At 43.8% G+C, this 21518-nt stretch overlaps 1 protein-coding gene across 34 annotated transcripts in view; it reads right to left on the reverse strand.

Annotated features, from left to right (window-relative positions):
* RIMS2 (regulating synaptic membrane exocytosis 2) overlaps positions 1-21445 on the reverse strand; it is a 511335-nt gene extending 489890 nt beyond the window's left edge. For 32 of the 34 annotated variants that reach the window (XM_080377978.1, XM_080377985.1, XM_080377997.1 and 29 more), the window contains exon 1: positions 543-21445. In XM_080377978.1, the coding sequence (XP_080234104.1) occupies positions 543-712 (170 nt within the window). In that variant the 5' untranslated portion in view covers positions 713-21445. The remainder of the gene's footprint in view (positions 1-542) is intronic. The other 2 variants (XM_080377968.1, XM_080377979.1) reach the window with 2 other exon arrangements.
* Positions 21446-21518: the final 73 nt, after the last annotated feature.

Raw genomic sequence — 21518 nt, forward strand, 5'->3', positions numbered from 1 at the left:
CGGGCGGCCGCGCCAGCGCCGGGCAGGGCCGCCGCCGCCAGCCCGGAGCCCGCCGCGCCCCCGGGACGGGGCCCGATGCCGCCGATCCGCCCCCTCCGGCGGCGCCAACCGCCGCCGCGACCCACCCCCCACCCCCCTTCCTCCTGATGGCACACGCCGGGTGAGAACGGCACCTGTGCGGCCATGTTGGGCGCCTTGCCCCCGCCAGCGCCGGGGCGTGCGGGGCCGGGGCCGCCGCGCTGCCGCCCGCCCGGCGGAACGCGGCTGAGGCAGGCGGCGAGCCCGGGCCGCGGCGCCCCGGCGGCCTCCCGGCCCCGTGCTTGCCCGCTCCCGCGGCGGCAGGTCCCCCCCGCCGCGCCCCACACCCGCCCGGCGCCGACCAGCCGCCGGGGCACGGCCGGCGGGCGAGAGACGCCCCTGCCCGCCCCCGGCCGCCCGGCTCCTCTCGGCCGCCGCGGCCGTGCCGCCCCCGAGCCCGGGAAAGGGACCTCCGCGCCCGGCCGTGGGCTGGGAGGACGAGGAAGGGATGCGCCCGCCCTTACTTGAGCACGGATTGCTCCTTCTCCTCTTCCTTCTTCTGGCGGTCCATGACGGCCAGAATGATCTTCCGCTCTTCCTCCGTGAGGTGGCTGAGGTCGGGCATCTCGGGCTGAGCAGCCGGCGGAGGCTGAGGAGCAGCGGGGCCGCCCCGGGGCCCGGCGGGAGCCGACATGTTTGGTGGGAGCTCACCGCCGCTACGGGAAGCGCTGCCCGAACTCCAGCGGCCGCGGCGGCACCAGCGGGAGCGGCCGCCGCCGGCGCCGGGAGAAGCACATACAAATCAATACCCTGTAATCAACCGGCAGCCTAATGACGGCCCCGCCGGGGAGGGGCGGGGTGGCCGGCGGCCCCGACCTCGCACTCACCTGCCCGGCCGCCGGCGCGCCGGGGGCAGCGGGGAGGACGGGGACGGAGGGGCCCAGGGGGAGAGCAGGGGGAGCGGGGAGGGGAGCGGGCAGCGCCGGGAGAGGAAGGGCCGGAGGCGGGGTGGGGAGGGAGAGGGGAAAGGGCAGGATTAGCCGCGGGAGCGCTGTGGTTTGGGTGCGAGCGAGATTATCCTAACCCCGAGCTCCTGGCGGGGACGGGGGGACGGAGCCAGCGGCGGGGGGACGGGGAGGGGGGGGGGACGGGACACGACACAGGAGACGGGGGCAGCGGCTGCCGGGGGCGGGGAGGGGGAGAGTGGGGGCGAGGCGGGGGGCGTGCGAGAGCGGAGCCCCGGCGCCCCGGGGCGCGCAGCGGGGGAAGCCCCAGCGGGCGAGCGCCGGTCCCGACCGCCGGCCGCGGCTCATAATTCCTCGCCGCCGTCCATGGAGGGGCCCGCGGGGCGCCGCGCACGCCGCCCGCCGCCTCCCTCCGCCGCTCCTCGGCCGGGCCGCGCCGCTTCCTGCCGCCGCCTCGCTTGGCTGGTGCCCTCTCGGCTGCGAGATGGAGTCCGCCTAACCCATGGCATGGCGGGGAGCCGGAGTCACGGGCGGGGGCTCCGCATCGCCCCGCCGCCTCCCCTACCTGAGCGGCGCGGGGCGCGGAGCCCGGCTGCCGCCCCTAGCGGCGCCGCGCGGGCTGGGAGGCGGGGGGCGCCGGGCGGCAGCGGCCCTTATTTATTTATTTATCCCCGCACAAAAAATGGACGCGATAAAAATCACGCGAGGAAGGACAAGGAGGAGCCAAGGCGCCGGCGACGCGCTGGGAGGACCGAGCCCGGCGGCCGCGGGGGGGGCGGGGGAGGGCGGGGAGAGCCTGCGCCGCCGCCGGGGCTGCCCGGGGGGGCGGGCGCAGAGGGGCACCGGCTCGGAGGGGTCGGTCCCCGGGAGCAGCCCTGGCGCCAAAGAGCTTGGAGGGGGGAGGGCGGGGGGCGCCGGCCCCTGCGAGGAGGCAGCAGCGGGGAAGACGAGTGGCGAAGCGGGCCACAGCCCGTTCCCTCGGAGGCCCGACGCCGCGGTCAGCGGTTCGGGCTGAGAACCGGGGAGCGGCGCCCTCCGGCTCCACCGGGCCCGGCCCAGCAGGACTGCTGCTCCACAGTCGCCCCCACAGCGCCCTGCTAGAGTGCCCTTCTGCCAGCCCCAGGTGTGAGATCTTCCCCGGCGTCTGTCTGGACAGGTCCCTCTGAGCCAGAAGATCAGGATCATGACACCGAGGAGACAAGGCCGGTGAAGGAAGTTCTCCTCCCACCCTGGAAACCGGATGGTGGTGGAACAAACCTCTCAAAACACTTTTCCTGACTCTAAATCCCCCACCTGAGCAGTCATTTTGATGGCAAAAAATAATTTCCTACAATGGCCAAAACGCCATCCAGCCCAAATAAACAGGAAATAACCTATACAAGAGCACCGAAGAAATAACTCGATCCAGATCTGTGTTTTCAACCTACTCGCAGGAGTTATGTCTCCTAATACTGTCTCTTTCACATCGGTGTTGGATATCACGTAAGTGGGTGTAGCAATAATAAAGAGGGTTTGTAAGGTTTAGTTTGGACAGTTTGAAACCTCTACCGCAGACCATACGTTTCTGGAGCTGACACTATTTCTAACGGACTATGACATCAACTTATAACCAGATGCAAAGGCCTGGGACAAAAGTCATCTTCCTGAAAGTATCCTGGTCTTCATTAGCTGTATTTCCACAAGGAATAAAGTCTAGGATGTAGATCCACTAGCTAAAGTGTTCTGTGTGTGATACTGGGCTGCAGACATCATTTGTTTGGGCAAACAAGTTCTGGAAGAACAGATCACCAGAAGGACATGACAGGTTGGCTGTGGTAAAGCAAGTCTCCACATTAACCCATACCTATTATCACACACACATACTCATCAAGTTTTAATTTTGTCTAAGAAATGTCATTGGCATCCTTAGCTGAAAGGAGCCCATTCCATTTTTTTATGTAAAATTACGTATAATAGACCCTTTGTGGGACACATAAACCATTGTATAGAAACTGAGCATACTATATTTAAGCAGATACCCTCGTAAAATAAACTGTGTGATTTTTCATCAGGTCCTGAAAGCATTCTGCTCTTCCAGTCCACATCACCTTCACCTTTTGGACTGGATTCTAGCCAGCTGGCTCTCACCCAGTTCCTTGTTTCTTCCAGGCACTAGATAAATCTAGCATCGAAGTCATAAAGAGGAGGAAATGTAGAGCTGCGTGTCATCAGATTACTGAAGATAGTATAGTCCTTATCAATCTATAAATGTTGAATGGAAGAATTAACTGGACTGATCCCTTTGGGAAACTACATTTTGTCCTGAGGAAGTGAGGAAAGAAAGAAATCACTCAATCGCTTCTAAGAATAATTAAAAAGAACCAGACCACCTGAAAGCAATCTCTCCATGCTGACAGGTTACACAGTTGTTTTGAAAATATTTCATGCCGCATCTCAACTGTAAACGCTAGCAGTATTCTGGCCATCATTTTGGTTGCAAGACACCACTACAGTTCTTTATGCATTGCTTCATTCACCTGAATTTCTTTCCGATGGGTATTTACCTCTGAACTTCCTGGATTTACAGTGCCTGCTTCTGTAATCATTTCAACGCGCCTGTGATTTTTCATCCACAAATTACAAATACCTGCTCTCATCATGATTGTAGAATTTCAAGAGCTTTCTTTTCTCCTTGGTATTTGCCTTGTTCCTACTAAATCCTGTACCATTAAGCAGGTAACTATAAACAAACAAATCCAGGAACAGGAACTGTAATCCCTGTATATTATCTAGCTATTTGCTTTGAAAAGAGAGAGCAGATTCAGAGCAGAAGACATCCTGTGACTCACTGAAGAAATGGCTCAACTTGACCTTTCTATGCTTCTACCTTCCTTTCTCCCCATCAGTTCCACCTATGATTACTTGCATTTTCCTGCAATTAAATTGAAATGTTATTTGGTCACGTTCCTGTCCGCCTGCACAAAGTTGCTGATGCTGTTACTGTTATTTACATTATCCAGGTGACATACTGATGAAAACATATTCAGAGCACAGACTTCTTTACCTACTCCAGAGTAATGGTGTCAACAACGACCTACAATCAACCAACAAGACAAAATATTATCTATTAGTACGATCATTTATTAAGCTTATTTTTAAATAGCATTCATTTGTAATTTCCACAGCAGTGTGGAATTCATCTATGAATTCTGACCTTCACATTCACATGTCTCCAGGTACCTGCCCTTCCTGTTCATCTCAGCTCTCGTTCCATACTCACTACCATACTCTGAAAAAAACAGATTCCCATCCGTGTTTTACATTCTTCTGCTGAAATTGTTCTTCCACTGTATAATCTGCAACTGAAAATTCACTCCAGTCATATATTAAAGGTACATGCTACTTTCTTTTGGTGGCTTCTCTAAGTCATCTAAATGTACTAACACCAGCAAGCTTATTAGCACAAGTTTGCTGATCCTCTTTTTTTATTTTATGTTCCTTTCCAGTTCTGTTAGACAAGAGAGGTTCCCAAGGAAACAGTGGTATTGTAACCTGCTTTTATATATCACCACAGAATGTCTTTCATTAAAGGTCTCATTATACTCACTCCCATTTCCTTCCTCATAGCAACTACAAGAGTAAATGAGTTGGTAGATTCATCATTCAAGCACGCCAAGCATAATTCTTTCCTGAAAACGTAACACTAACATGGGCTTTATAATATTTTGTATAAGGCAGAAATCCAGTGTGACTAATTCTTTCCATTATTTCTGTCCCAAGTTGAAACATTCACTTTGAAAACATCTTTACTTTAGCTGACATACAAGGAACTTTAAGTATTCTGTTCTGGATCAGTGAATGAAGAAAATCAAAAACATGTTCTTGGTTGGAAACCCCCAGTACTCAGGCTCTAGATAGATCAAATCAGATGTACAACCAGCAAGAAATGCACCCTGTAGGATTCATCCTAGAGGTGTTTTGCAAGGCACTCCTCAAATTCCAGTTGAGGAAGGACAAAAATGTATACTGCAACAATTTGTGAGTCTCGGGTCCTACACTAAGTGCTATCAAACCATCACAGACTGGTTTACTGGTGCAGTATTGGACATTTCCCAGCTTTCCCCTGTCTTAATGGAGGAAGCTAATTGTATTCTATAACGTCACCTACTTTTTCATTTGGTTGCTTTCAGGAGGATTTTTCTTACTGTCTGTGCAACTTTTTTCTACTCCAAGCAAATTTCTTTTAGTTGGATACTTCCCCATAAGTAATTTGAAGAATGCTTGATATTGTGGGTAAAAGTTAGTTTCATTTGTTACTCTCATTTCTCATAAAAGAGGGTTATCCATAGTTTATATAGCCCTGCTATACCCCTACATCAACTATACTTGATAAAATAGCCCCTCCCAATTTCACTGCTGTAAGTGATCTGTCTGCAGTAGATGGAAAAACATTGGTCTTTTAGCTAGTCCCCCCACTTCTTCTTCATCTCCATGTGTGTGATCAGTATCTTCACAGACTCAGAAGAAGGGGGAAGTCCTCAAGCTGTGCTGAAAAGCATAACTTAAACCTACCCACTCCCAAACCCTTTCTCTGCTCAGAAAGTACCATTAGAAAAAACATTTTGGATTAGAGGAGTGGGGGCTTGCCATCAGCATTATGGTAGCCGCTAGGGTATGGAGGAGTTTCAGCCTTATTCATCAATCAGCTTGGGTGGCAAGAGGTCGATTTGCCTTTTCTCAGTGGACTGAGGAGCATCCAGGTTGTGTTTTGAAATGGAGTGTGGGAGAGGCCCTGGCATGCAGGTGTTCTATAAGCACAGTTGGCTGGAAACTGAAGAAAGGCTCAGATCGGTTGCATTGTTTTCCATTTTAAGGCTGAGAGACGTGGGAGAGGGCTCTGGGGAGACCTTTCAAGACTTAAAGGAGGCTTATAAGAAAGACAGGGGCAGACTTTTTAGCAGGGCCTGTAGCAATAGGACGAGGCGTAATGGTTTTTAACTAAAGGTGGGTAGATTCAGACCAGAGGTAAGGAAGAATTTTTTTACGATGAGAGTGGTGGAACACTGGGACAGGTTGCCCAGAGAGGTGACAGATGTCCCATTCCAGGAAACGTTCAAGATCAGATTGGATGGGGCTCTGAGCAACCTGATCTAGTTGAAGAGATCACTGCCCATGGCAGGGGGGTTGGACTAGGTGACCTCTAATGGTCCCTTCCAACCCAAACTAGCCTATGAATCTATTGAATGGGATACTTGATAAACACTATTTCTAGGACTTGGGATGTTTTTTCAGAGCAATTATACACAGACGTACAGTTCATAAGCTCATAAATATGATCACTTCTAAAAAATTATCATGTCTCATTCATGAAATTCTGTTTACAGGCTCAGTTTGAAATATTCTGACTGAACTAAGTGTAACACGTATTATGCCAAACTAAAGGTGTAGGTAAAAGTCTTCACAGGATCTTAAACTTAATATTTTCTGCCTAAATTTGGCAATTCTATTTTGATTGTGGTTCAGTTTGTTGAAACTCAAAGGAGGGATTTTTGAAAGGCTAAATATTTCTGTGTAATGAAATTTCTTCAGTTATACATTGCTGTTTGCTTCCTGACCTGTGCCACCAATGTGATAACTAAGTAGTTAGTAACTGGGCAGTAAGTTAATTCCTGTACCCTAACAGGCCCTCACAGCAATAAGTCCAAGATTTTGTTTTCAGCAGTGTAGCTATTGTCCAGCTAATTTTCAAGAATCCAAACCCATACAAGGGTCTATACTGGTTGCTCACAGTCCATGCATTGGTATTTAATACCTTCGTCGGTACTAAAAGTTGTCCCCAACTTGGGCACTTTGGTTTCTTTTTAACTGTTTCGAGTTGACAGATACTAAACGGGTTTCAAAATCCAAAATAACAAGTATATAGACATTATTCAACTGAAAAAGCACAGGCTCACATTGGCACAGAAGGTGCTTAGAACTTTATCGTGTGTTCCTGTAAGGTATGGATGCAGCATTGCCTTCCTTGTTTGCTGCCTTCTATCCCTCTTCCCTAACTACTCCTACCTTTCTGAAACTCAAGCTGCTTGAGAAGAAATAGCAGGGGGCTTTTTTGGTTGGTTGGTTGGTGTTTTTTTATGGAGTCTACTATGTCATTCTGTCTCTCAGTTCATTATTCACTATTAAAAGCAGTAATAATATCCTGAATTATTATTATTATTATTACAGTGATGCCTAGAAAGCCTACTCATGTACAAAGAGTCTAGTGCCCTAGATACTGATAGAGAAAATAGCACAGACAACAGCCTGTTGCCACAGAAAGCTCGAAGAGTCATAGACAAAATGCAGTGTGTGGGTAACTCAGACAAATGCAGTGGGCTGAAATGAGGAGACAGCAGTAAGATACAGGTAGCGACACTAGATAAGTGGAAGGTGACTATTTTTTCCATGGACATTATTGTAAGATGGGATTAAATTGACCTTTGAAGGAAAAAAAAAAAAAAAGACAGAGGGGGTTTTGGAGGCAGAGGAGCATTGCTGGAAAAGAAGTTTAAGCTTTTCTCAAAGTAACAGATGAGCAGGAAGTTCTCAAGGTAACATCCATCCACATCAAAGCCCATTACTGAGGTCCTCTTTTCACTGCACCCGATTTAAGTTGTAGCCTCTCTGTTGGTGAGAGAAAGAAAACACTGCTTTGACTCTTGTTTTCCTCAAAAGCCAAAGGCAGTTAGTGGGCTTTAGCTGTTTGGGTTTTCAACTAAGGTTAATTCTCACAGACCTGGAATACAGCAGCTTTGATAATGAAAACATGCCAGAAAGGGATGATAATTAAACCTAAGCATATGGTATTTTCTATCTAGAAGTCTACCTATCTAGGTTTCACATTTGCCAAATGACCAGAAAATTAATCAGGAAGTTCAATTAATTCAAATAATAGGTGAAGGCAGAAGCAGTAGCACACTAAACTGCTTCTAAAGGCATAAAGGTACAGGCATTTTTTTTTTGTTCAAGCAAACACTCTTTCATTACAGTTTTAGCTCTGGCACATGAAGAAAGGAGCCAGTATTTTGTGAAAGTTCATTTTATACTCCAGAGACAGAAGGCACTAGAATGACAAAAGCTAAAGTCTAATTGGTAAGCGATTTCTTTCTTGTGTATTGAGATCATTAGCACTTACTTGACACTTTCTAGTACTGTTTTCCTGAAAAAACTCCCCATGATACTAGTTGACATACCTCAGATAAAATCAAACTGTGCAGCATGAAAAGTTTATGAAGAACAGTATTAATCAACATTAATCAGCTTTGGCATTTTACTAGGCTAAGGGAAAAATTGCATTAGGCCAAATAAGAGTCAGCAAACTCATAGTAACACGATGCCTGCTTTGTGTTCTGCTCTCCGGACCAGGATTCTGCCATACTCAAAAGCACAAGTATGATTAAAACAAGATTCATTCACTAGCTACATTAACATAATTACATTCATAACAATGTCCTAATAAGTAGGAAATCAAAACGTTCTGAGAAGGGATTCATGTGCACAGAAGCCTGGCTATTTTTACTAGCACTATTAGTCTAGGAAAATAGACAACCTTTGAGTACAACCATTACCTTCCCTAGGCTACACTATCTTACAAATTGACGTGGAAGTGTATGTTAGGATTGATGACACAGAAAAGATATTTAGAACATTACTGCAAGATAACTTTATATTTTTATTTCCAGCTTTTCCTGATGATACTGAGGTAGAAGAAGCAGCCTGGACACATTATCTGTTTTCACAGTGGACAGAAAAAAAGAATTCTCTATGAAGAACTATCTTGTGAAGGAAGGGATGGAAGGGAAAGGGTAATAAAATATGAGCTAATTTTTGACATTTCATCTTGCGTTTCAAAGAGGTATTAAAAAAAAATAATTTCTTTCTTTGAATTTAAAGGGAGTTATTTCACTCTCACTGTGCAAGGAATCCCATAGTCAGACAATACTTCAAACTATCAGCTGTTAAAGCCTGCCTTGTCTCTTATACAAGGGACTACATCCACTATAAAAATTAGTGTATGACACTTTCAAAAGCAGAGGCTTTATGAATTGGAAAGGAAAATAACAGAACCAGTAACTACCCTAATACCTAGGAAGCACACAACACTGAGCCAGAACTGCTTACCCCGCATTTCATCAACCACCATGCTACTATTCAGATTAGCGCTACAAAGCTGACATACTACAAAGCCCAAACAAGATGCACTTGCACAGAAAGGCTTCCCAGCCCAATCTCTACTTTTGCACAGGCAATTTTTCCACAGCAAATTTACATGCTCTTCCACAGAGCAAAATGAGCAGGCATTGAAGCTTTCTAGCACTGACCACACAGTGCATTGAATTTGTTCAACACATTAATTTAGGGGGGCCATAAACCTGTTGCATGTGCAAAAGCAAGAAGGCCTCCAGCTGCACAGAGGGTCAGATGTTTATAGTTACTTCAGTAATGCAGCCCTGGCCCTACAACGCTTGTCTCAGTCCTGTTGTACTTCTTTCCATAAAAGTGGCTAGATTAATAATCTGGGTTTTTTTCCACCCGTATGTTGACAGTAAATATCTAAATAATTTCCTCTAGTTATCTGGGTGCATTCTTTCCTATATTTCTGTTTTGAATACAAGCTGTTCTGATGAGTGCACACCTTTCTATGTGCATATTCTCCCCGTGCCAGCTATTTCAAAGGCTAGCAAGCAAGAAACCATCAATAACAATTGACAGTATTTTGCTGGTGATAGTATGGATTTCATAGGTATTCACCCGTCATTCACTATTATTTTCAAAAGCATTAATGGCTGTCAGCAGTTCAAAAAACATGAAGAGAAGCTTGTAACACACCCACGTCCAAAACTCAGTTATAAAAGATACAGAAAAATGAGTTATATATGGAAATAAAGCATTGTTTCTTATGTAAAAAACACTGCACCCCAAAAGGAGTGTAGGACAAGTCAGCATTTGACAAACTGGCATCAAAAATGGATTGTTTTTCTGGTCATCCAGTTTTAATGAAACTGGCAACCTGCCTTCTCCAAGGAAATAATAATTTAAAGTGGTGACCTAGGGGGTTTCCCTCCTTGTTTTTCCTAACTATACAGGCCACGGATCCGTTCTCCAGGTTGCAAGCTTTACCAACGATGTCTTTAGCAGACTAGAATGGATTAGACTATTTCAGTGGGAAGGGACCTACAACAATCATCTAGCCCAACTGCCAGACCAGTTCAGGCCTGAACAAAAGTGAAAGCATGTTATTAAGGGCACCAACCAAATGCCTCTCATACACTGACAGGCTTGGGGCAACAACCACCTCTCTAGGAAGCCTGTTCCAGTGTTTGATCCCCCTCTTGGCAGACAAACGCATCCTAATGTCCAGTCTGAAGCTCCCCTGATGCAGCTTTGAACCATTCCCACACGTCCTGTCGCTGGACCCCAGGGAGAAGAGATCAGCACCTCTCTCTCCACGTCCCCTCCTCAGGAAGCTGCAGAGAGCAATGAGGTCGCCCCTCAGCCTCCTTTTCCCCAAACTAGACGAGCCGAAAGCCCTTAGTCGCTCCTCACAAGACACTGCTTCCAGCCCTTTTTTCCACCAGCTGTGTCGCCCTTCACTGACCAACAGATGAGACATTTGATCTGCATTCAAAGACAACTCACTTCAATAAAATAATAAAAAAAGTCACTCAGGCCATTACCTGCAGCAGAACACTGACAACCTCACTTCAAAAGAGGCAGTCGGATTTTGCCAATCTATTACTGAAAGCACTTCGCTTGCTCAACACCTCAGCCTTTCTGTTACAGAAGAAAAAGTTAGATTTCTTCTATCCTTCAGCAGATGCAGCCTAAGATTTTAAAACAGAAAAGCTGCATCTAACCTGTAGTAGCAGACGGCTGCGGGCCAGATAGCGACGACACTGCCGACTGACATCCTGAAAGCAACCAGGACATATTGGACACATGGCTGCTTGCTTCTCTCACAAGGATCCATTTCTCGTTTCTAGTCAGAAAGTTGCCTCCTGTGACTTTGTCCACATGATGTAGTATCTTAGGCTTTCAAACATTCTATTAATGTATTTATAATGCAACTATTTAATTCCATTGCCTCATGTCATGTATTTTCCTGTATCAGTACATAGGATGAGAAGCATATGCAAAAACGTCTCAGCTTTGCTTCACTCTTCCACAGAACAGCTTAAAAAAGGAAAAGGTAAACCTGTTCAGTACCTGACTAAGCCCTTTCATAGGGAGGAATATATTGTCTCTCTACCTGATGATGCCTACACATATTTATCAATGATGTTTTGCTGTGGTCAGACCTTCACTCTCAGAAGCAGGATGAAGGTAGCATGAAGGAAGTAGCGTAAAGTATTCTGTTTGTGTTTCACTTTTTTCCCATTTGGTTCTACATCATGTATATACTGATTGCCCTTTGTACTTCTTCAATTTTGATACAATGAATTCTACCTTATTTCTGAAAAAGAAGAATCAACACAACATTCTTTTTCCCAAAATGGTGATGTTACGCGAAGTAAAAAATACATGACAACAGAGCCGGGTGCAACAGAGCTGATCACTGGGGACAGCAAGATCCGAGGTGATAGGAAGCAACATTTGCATGACTCAAGAAGGAATAGAAATTTCTACAGGGCATAGATTCATGAGTCATAAACACATATAGAAAATAAGCAACAGACAAATTTTGTTTTATGGAGATCTAATTCTGTTGACAGTTTGTGTTAACTGGACCATAAACTATCTGAACTTCACTCCTGTGGTTTATAACATCATTGACAACTCCTGGTATAATCCATTACGCACCTGTACTTGCCCTCATATTCTCACACACACACACACAAATATAGGTGTCTGCAGGACCTGAAGCAGTAGTTAAATACTGAAAGGACCTGATTTATCAGATTTATCTTTGATATATCAGATATATTAAATAAATCACATGCCATTTAGAAGCGTTTTACCTCAAGACATTATGTGAAGAAGAAAACATTTAAAAAAAAACCCAACAAAATAACCCACCAGAAAACATGTAACTGTTGTAGTATTTTTTCTATGTAAATGAAATTAGCTGATGGCTGAGAATAGGATTTTCAAAATCCTCTAAGCACCAGATATGAACAAATAGAGGAATAGCTAAATTAACCTGCTTAATTCTGAGTATACCAGAATACAAATTGCCAGAATTATGCAGAGTACACACACACGCGCGCGCACACACCCCACACAGAGGCAAACCTGTATTTTTCCCCATTTCTGAAACTAGTACCTTGCTGTTGGGTTGCTTAGGAGACTCTGATCCAAAGAGTTATGTCAGCAGGATTATGTAAGCTCCTGAGAGGTCTACCAAGGCTGGGTACATCAAAGATAGAGGCCAGACAGAAATTTCTCTCTCAATTCTTCAAGCGTGGGAGCTGGATGCAAGGCTGACCACCTTTCTCTTTAAAAAATATTACTGGCTAAGTCTTCACTTTGTCTCCATGACAATTTCCATCTCAGTTCCTCAGATTAGCGGACAGTCCCAAATGAATCCGTGCAACAAGCACCAATCCAATCCTGCCTCAGCAAGGAGCTCGAACCTTGAGGTGGGCTGCTGCTCCAGAGTCACTCCATGTTATGTATAAGATCCTGGCATGTACATACAGTGCTGCAAGCTGGAAAAACAGCTCAAGTTATGAGGGAGATGGAAAATTACAGTATTGATATTCTCAGCATGAGTGGGTACAGATGGTCAGGAACAGACTGTATCAAGTTGAAGAACAATAATAAAATCATGAACTACTCAGGTTCCCCAGCTGGAGGGAGGGAGAGTTGCACTGATCACGAGTGACATCATGTAAAGAGCCCTGCGAGACAGACGAAGAGCCAATTAACAGCAACGGAGCAGATACACAGTTCAAGGTAGTAGGTGAGGATGAAAACCTTCCAAGTGCTACTACAATACAAAACCACTTTCTAAAGCATCTTATAGAACCTCATTAGCAGCAGCACGCCCTCATTGACATGGCCGGGCATGAATGGGAGAGTAGGGACAACTAATTACGGGCTGAACATGACCTGGGGACCTGGAATTTGTTCACACAGCAGCAGCGATGAAAAACTCATCCAACTTTGATAACTAAATTATCCATTGATGGCAAGAACATGCTCTTCTGCCTGCAAAATCACATCAGACTGGTTGTAGAAACACAGGCATTCCAGGTTTTAACGTACAGAAATTGTAGTTTGTTCCTCTGAATGTTTGGGTGTCCAAGTTGTATGTGCTGACAGCATGTATGACATACGTGCTGCCACTGTGAAAATAAATCTAAAGCAAATACTTGCAGAAGCAGCAAATGAGAAAATCACTCAAATGTATGGAATTTAAATGTCAGTTCTCAAAAAACAAGTTTTTCACAGACAGGCATAACTTTCAGCTTTCATATAAACAAATTTTGAGGATCTTTGGTATAATATGTTAGTAGAACTAAGAATTTTCAGGTATTTTTCAATGGCTAGAAAAGGGAGGGGTGGGTCACCACAATGCTACAGAGTGGCATCATCAGAGAGGGACTGGCAAAGCAGAACCTCCCACATGCTCAGGCCAAAATGCCATTAAAAATGGTAAAAATGGTTATGAAGAAACCATATTGGCAGGCAGAAGAAAGGGAGCTTCTGAGGATTGCCTTCCAACCACAAAGTGCTTGCAGGTGATTTTAATCACAGCTAGGATTAATTAATAAAAAGACAAATGAGGAAATATTATTACCACCAGAAGAGGAGACTTTTCACTGCATACTGAAACTGCCCTGTCACCTGAAAAATACAACCAATTTGGGTAATTAAAATGACAATAACTGTGAGAAAATAATCTTGCATTAAGCTGAAAGTAGCTTAAAAATCAAGAACTGGAAGGCATAGTGTGGTGTAAAACAGATCAGATCTGCTCAGAAGGCAGCAAAAGGGACACAAGAAAGGTGCTCTAAATCTTGAACTGAGCACAAGAGAATGAATCCTCTGTAGAACACAGAGGAAAAACCTTAAAAAAAAACCCAACCAAAACTATCTGAAAGACACGTTCACAGTGACTGTAAAACTGACATAGCACCACAGTCCTCTCCAGAAAATTCTTCTACATACTTTTGCTGAATTGGATTTGCAACATTGCTGCATCTTCAAGTACTTTAAGAACAACAGATTACTTTTGGCAGCCTAATCTTACACTGATCGTATTTTTCAGGGTATGCACTGTCACCGAACAACCAGTGCAGACCAGCAACACATAGCACACATCAAACATACCTAGACAGCGCAGACTTTCAAGAAAGCTTTCAAGAGGATTTTGCAGTGAATCCGTACAATACCCAGAAAATTTTGCAGTTTTCATTAAGACACCAGATGCGTCAAGATCTCTAACAAGTTAGTTTGGAGTTAATACTGAATTTACCACATTTTGGAAATAACAGATCTTCAAGACAGTGAAATTCTGTGGTCAGGTCACGCACGTGTAGGTCTGGATATTGCTGATGGTATCTGCCTCCAGGAGACACTGATAAAAAACATGCCGCAAAGCGCTGTCAGAACTGAATAAAATGTCCTGAAGTCAGAAAGGGAAAAAACAAAAGGTGGTGAAAACCAGTGTGACCTCAGATGATTGTATTGCTCCGTAAGAGGGAAGTCTTGAGAAGCGTTATTAGCTCACTTACTAAACCAGCAGCTTTTGCACGATTCCATCTGTGTGCAAATGACTCCAGTGGAAAGCCTTGCTTTTCCATGGCTGGCCTCCAGCGGGGAAATCTAACGCCCTCCACAAGCTCGGAGTCTTTTGTAGCTATGCATTAAACATATACATACAGGTCAGGATGGAATGGATGGAAAACTGCTTTCAGCATTGGTATTCCCCTCGGTTACTCGGAAAGATGTAGTTGCACGCCATAGGCGGGCCCTGGTTTTGGACTGGGCATGCCTTTACACGGTGGCCCAAGATGCCTCAACTTTGGCATCCCCAAAGCCAGGCAAACCAGATGGACATTTTCAGCAAATTATCACTGCAGCAGCAGGTCTGCAAGAAAATTTGAAAACCGTGAAGGCACTGGCTTCTGATAGTACAGCTTAAAGGCAGCTGAACTCATGCTTCTGATATGAAAAGTGGGTTGAATTAAGACAGATAAAATGAGAACCTGACCGATCTGCAGTTTCTTCCTCCAGGCATCTCTCGATGAAATACTTAACTGGTTAGTTTAGCACCCCACTGCACGCTATTTCAGCTCTCCCCATCTTGTGAATAAAGTCTTCAGTTACCAAACATTTTAACAAAACTTTTCAAACATATTTTTTTCTGAATATTTAGTTCTGATCTGTTCTGCCACATTTTTCCATGTCTGCCACCATAAATGCATCCCTTAGCACAACTACCCAATTGAATTTTGACTCCATCCAAAATTCACTAAGACATTTCTTCAATGTACACAGCTCAGTTTACATAAAAGACTCCACAGAATAAGGCACAACACCCATAAAGGTATTTGTCTTTTTAAGCAAATTACTATGTGTTGGCCATCATTTGAAGAACCGTCACTGAGTGAGATTCCTGGTTTTATTTTTATTCCTGGGGGAAGAAAAACCCTCTTCTGATTAAACCGTAGTTTCAAATCACATTTAGTCACCCAATTACTGTATTAAGTTTATTCCACAGTTTGACATCAATATCATAATCCAGTTACCTACTCCATGCTGCTTTTACTTGTGATAGTGAACATTTTCTGTTCAAGACATTGTACCGCAGCCACCGGACAGCCATAACTGACAGGATTATGTAAAAACAGTGGCTTATCACGAATGTCCTAACATTTTCTGATGTTAAATACTCACTTGAGAATGATGCAACTTCAAATATTGCCAGTGGTTTTGTTTGCCAAGGTTATATTTTGCCTTAAGTGATGCAAAAGAACACAGGCTCCGTTCCTGAAATAGCTGGTCTATAAATATGATACCTTTAGATATCCAGCTGAGCCAATGCATCTTTTGCCTTCAGACTTAAATGCTGGATTATCCCATTTGTGGGGAAAAAAAAATATAAATAGGCATTTTAGATATTTTGCCTTACATTCTTATAGCGTAAGAGAGATTGATTTTCCCCTATCATCTTTGCTCAAACTGAGTGAGAAAACTGCTGACATGCTCCTTCCTCTTCCATCTGTGCCTTGCAGCTCCCCCGACTCCTGCATGCCAAACCCCACCCTTTCGGCCAGTTTGCAAAACCATGTTATATTCTGGTAATAATCCTTCCCCTTTGGCTCTCCTCTCTTCTCATCCTCCAAGCATTTTTAGGACCAGGTTTCCTTTCCCTCAATACATCTCAAACACTTTGCACACCATAGTGTAGATTCATAGGCATCTGCAAACGATTAGAGTGACCATAGGTCTTCCAGAGCTTAACAATCTTCATTTCTGGAAGGATTCAGGGTAATGTTCTACCAGATAGTATTATATGGTAGACATCACCTCAAGAAAGCTTTTGCTAAGCAGAAAACAGAAATACCTTTAAATGATACAGCCAAGTCAATGATGACTATAGAGAAAGCAAGAATTTCTGAGGTGCTGTTTAGGGCAGCAGGGATGTCGAAAGAGCAAAACCAGAAAAGAATGAAAACCATAATGCTCAAAAATCTGTATCTTCTGATCAAACCAATTTTACAAATACAAACAAGTGGTTTCATCCTCAGGTACCATTTAATCTCTATCCTCTATCTCTAAGTGCAGAAAACCAGCAAACAGCTGTTCTTGCAGGACAGAGTGAAAGGGAAACAAGTCATGCCCAAAGGCTGCTGCCCAGCTACCCAGGGATGTTTGCCCCTGACAGTAAAAGCACTGGGACTCTGCAGCTGTTGATGAGGTTTGACTCTATCATGAACTAGTGGACTTGTCTCATGCAGGTGTTTGATGCAATGGCCTCTCTTAACTGATGTAACAAATCCCCCATCCCTTGCTACCTCCCACCGTTCGCTCGTACCTTACGCCATGACAGCTTTCATAAGCTGTTTTGTAAAGTAATGGTATTTTTCAGGTTGCTGAAAAAAAAAAAAAAAAGTCTTACTTCACAATAAGGCTCTTAGAAAAAAGTCACATCTTCAAATAATTCCACTCTGCTTGAATACAAGTTAGAGGCTTGGATATCAGTCTTGTAATAAATATGTGAGCGCAGCATGTCTACTAAATCTATATTAAATCTGTGGTTTCCTATCATATTGTGGTTTTTAATCACATTTTTACAATAACGGTCAAAATACCATCTCCATCCATTTATCTTCTTAATAATCAGTAATGCTCCTTTGTCTGCTGAAAGATCTTTGGTTTTGCCCACACAAGCCCTAAAAGTAGAAAACATGATGCAACATGCTATAAACTCATCATAACCAGCTACCCACTTAGAACACATCATTTGTATCTGCTGAAATTGCTCCAATCTTGGACAAAATGAAATCACTAAGTATACCAAGATGTATTCATATAGAAAAACTTCAAAACCCAAGATCTTCCACTTACATCCTAAAATTCATAGAGATGCCAGATCAAACTTTCAAGTCACTGAAAAACAGCAGCTCTGCTTAAAGTCAGTGTAACAGTAATTACTCATCACCTTTGAAAATACATCCTTAAGTTTGTTTCAAAGTGTGTATAAGGAACATGATCTTCAACTTGGAGAAAGTTTTGGTGGGGTTTTTTTTTCATTTAATACAGTAAGGAACAACACTTTCAGCAGTTTTTAGTTGGTGGTATTTCAACTATGATCTTTGATTTTGTCCTAGAATTATTCTCATACCTTCTAAAGCCCCTGAAGTCCTAGGTGAGTACATCACAGCCTTTTCTTTCTAATTAAAGTCCCTCTTCTTCAAATGCCTTTCCATCTTTCTCTAGTATAACACTGGGCTCTTCAAGTTTCCCACAAACTATTATCCACAGGAGTTTCTTTGTCCTCAGTTACAGAACCTCATTCATCTCCCTTCAAACGTTTTTAGACTTTTGTGACACCGAATGGCAGACAAGAACCTTCCAGACAATGTTCACTTGTCGCTGGTTTTGCTCATCTTGAGCCAAAGCACCTCTGTATGCGATTCTGTCCAAACCCAAACAGGCATTCCCACGTTAACTAGCCACCTTTCATATCACAATGTTAATTATAAAAGAACACATAGCATATATCATAATATAAATGTCTGAAGTATAGGAGAAACATCCCCTAAAATAACTATCTCCATGGAGTACAGAGTGAGATCAGGTGTACAAAGCTGTTCACCATGTCTGTACTGTAAACATCTAAGGTTAAGCAAGATGAATTCTACTCCAGGCACCACATTCTTGGTCCAGTAACTAGGACCAGAAGGCACTGCGTAGGTATTTTCATGTAACAGAGCATGTTAGGTTACCTGACTAAAGGCTAAGCAAATTAACCGCAAAGCCATGGCAAGGATCAGAACAATTAGTGAAAAAAATGCACACTGACTCCCTAGCCCTAAAACCATCGAGTGACAACAATTCAGGTCATTGTTCCCGGCGCAAACCCCACTAAAACAAGTGTAGAAAACTCCTTAAAAAGCCATGCAAACCGAGGGATTACCTAAAGGGCTATAAGACTTCTTACAGGATACAGGGGGATGAGGATTTAGGGACAGAACAGAGAATTTGGGGACTGCCTAAAATTTATTATGGAGTATTTTTTAAGGGGATTGCAGCAACATGCAAAACTTACTACGGGATGCTTAAGGAAAGTATCAAAGGTATGCAAAGTAAGAGACTAAGGTAGACTGGAGAGGAACAAGCATAGGAAGACTAACGACAAAGAGGATCCAGGGGGCCTGTCCCAGACAGACAGCTTACCGATGACGCTTCAATGCACTTCATCACTGCAGTCCCTCTGATAGTCCTACTACACCCTATTGCTAACTGGTCTTGTATGCATGTACGTGCCAATGCTAGCAAACTTCAAGCAGGACTAGCCCATGAGTGGGACAAAAGCAATAGGGATGAGCTACTGGAGGGACTTGAAGGTCTAGGGGCCAGCAACTGGGAGAGACAGGCTGGATGCCAGTGACTGCACAGACTCACAGCACCTACCAGAAACCCATACTGCAGGTGCACCCCCAGCAGGTGAACTTCAGTCCCGGCTATCTGGAGAGAAGGAATAGGGTGGAGCTGTAACACCCAAGCGCAGCCTGTGTTTACACAGGTGCCAGTAAAGGCACTGCTCTCTCCCCGTGTTGATTTGTGACTGGCCATGTGTTCGTTGTTCATACTGTGTCTAAGCGTGCACACAGGGACCGTTTTGTATTGTTGTGGGCTTGCAGATACAGAATTACAGCAGCCTTGGATCCTCTGGACTGGGAGGGGACAAAAAAAATTCCCCCCAGTCCCAAAAGCCAGGGCATTCTGCTACCGTGAACAGAGCAAAGAATACACACACATAAACAATGGCAAAGCAAGTCCTGTGGAATTTTTGTAGTTAAATCTAAAATTTTTATCTATGTCCATATACAACTCAGAAACCTGAGTGAAAGTTTAGCTTTTTTTATATATCTAGAATATACACAGAATAAAAGAAATTCTTTTACTTATATATCTGTATCATTACACAGCCTGGCTATGATAAAACAGAAATAAAATGTTGATGACTCCACAAATGCTTTATCATGAAACAGCTAAAATTCATAAAGGCTATTAATACTGATTTAAATATGTCTGTATCATTAATACTGATTTAAATATTTCCATATCAAAGAAGTTACTTCTTCAGAACAGCCTTTAAGTAATACCTTCCTAAAATAAGAATATATACAAAAGTTATCCCTTTTTAATCAGCAGGTATGTAGGCACAGAGGTCCAGCTCCTTTAATTGAATATCTAAATCATTTCAGCGATGGCGTGTGACAGACTTGTACAAGTACTTCTTGCAAGCAGAGCTACCACTTGGCAACTATGGTATTTAAATAAGTAGTTTTAAAAACCCTACTCTGAGTACTGTGGCATTATGTATTTTTGGTGGATGGCCACAAAAAGTGTTGGAGACTAACCCTGAGGGTTTCCAAAAGGGAGAAATCAATAGCAGACAGCCCAACAGTGTACAAATCCATGGCCAGGGATCCTCTGAACAGACAGACTGCAGATGCCACCTGCAAAATCCAAACAACTGACTTCCAACCAGAGAGCCCCAGCCCATACCTACACTGGTTTTACAACCTAACGTGTTTCTATAAGTCACAGCAAGACTCACTTTTGGAAAACAGACTTTCTATTGGAATGATAAGAGGATGCCCCACTTGATGACAAGACTGAGATCTCTGTGTAAGACCACACCCATGAAATTTGGAAAAGGAATTCCTATCCAAATACACAACCTCTAAGTATCCTTCTAACTTTACAATTCCTTTTTCCAGCATGCTGTTATAATCCCTTTAGTAAAATTTTTAGCGAATCCTGATCCTTTGAGTTGCTCCACTTGGGGGCCTGTTTGAAAGCAATAGTACACAAAGGTCTTTGAACATGAAGAGATCCTTTGGACATGGCTCATAAAGTAGAGCTCCACACCAATGCCACACTGTAACCAAACGAACTTCAGAACTGAAAACTCTCTGGTTACATTCAGAGTTCTTCACCAAAACCAATAAATTCCAAGCAGCAGGGTTGGTTCACATCAGAGGTTATCATGACTCAACAGTAACTACATCAACCCAAGCTAAACTGACAAGGCTGAAATTTTTTAATCACATTCCAGAAGATTAGTCTGGTTTTGCAAATTGTGCAAGGCTGGACTACAGCTGTGTCACAAGCCATGCTTTGGACAGCACATTCTCCCTCAATTTTCTCAGTGTTTCAGGAAGTAAAAATTGTATTTGGCACAGTGCACTATTAGTACAACTGGCACATAGCCAGCACCAGTCTATTCCTTGATCTGTTCCACTGCTTCTCACCATCCTACTTATAGCTCTTCAGGTCTGCTTCTCTTCCTGCATCAACCCTGTAAGGTAAGTCATCCAGATGTACGAGATAATTATGGCCTCTTAACACCAAACAGCCATAATTTTGCCATAATGATCCAGGAATCTTGCACAAGCAGCGCTGAAAAAGACAAGTGAAAGAGTAAGAACTAGAAATGCATATGGCTGTTAGCATCAATAGATACATTAAACAGGATGCTATATGAAGGCAAGTACTCAAAGTGCTCAATTTCCAGATTAAAAAAAAGTTAAACTATAAAGTTTACTCTAATAGAGGTTTGTGGGGTTTTTTGTTTTTGGTTTTGGTTTGGGTTTTTTTTTGCATAAACTCAGGGTAGGAGGGAGTGTAGTTACAGACTACATAGTAGTGGAAAGGCTTAAAAAATCCTTTTGTATGGAACATCTTAAGCAACATTATGGTTATTACAGGTCTCATATTTCTGCAAGACAAGCCTTCAGCCTAGAAGGCCTAGTTGAATTCCAGCATAGTTCTCTGATCACCTTAATATTTTCAGAAAAAAGATAAGTTTATCCCACTGGAAGAGAATCAGAG

The sequence above is a fragment of the Falco punctatus genome (assembly GCF_963210335.1).
Source record: "Falco punctatus genome assembly, chromosome: 3".
NCBI classification, from domain to species: Eukaryota; Metazoa; Chordata; class Aves; order Falconiformes; family Falconidae; genus Falco; species Falco punctatus.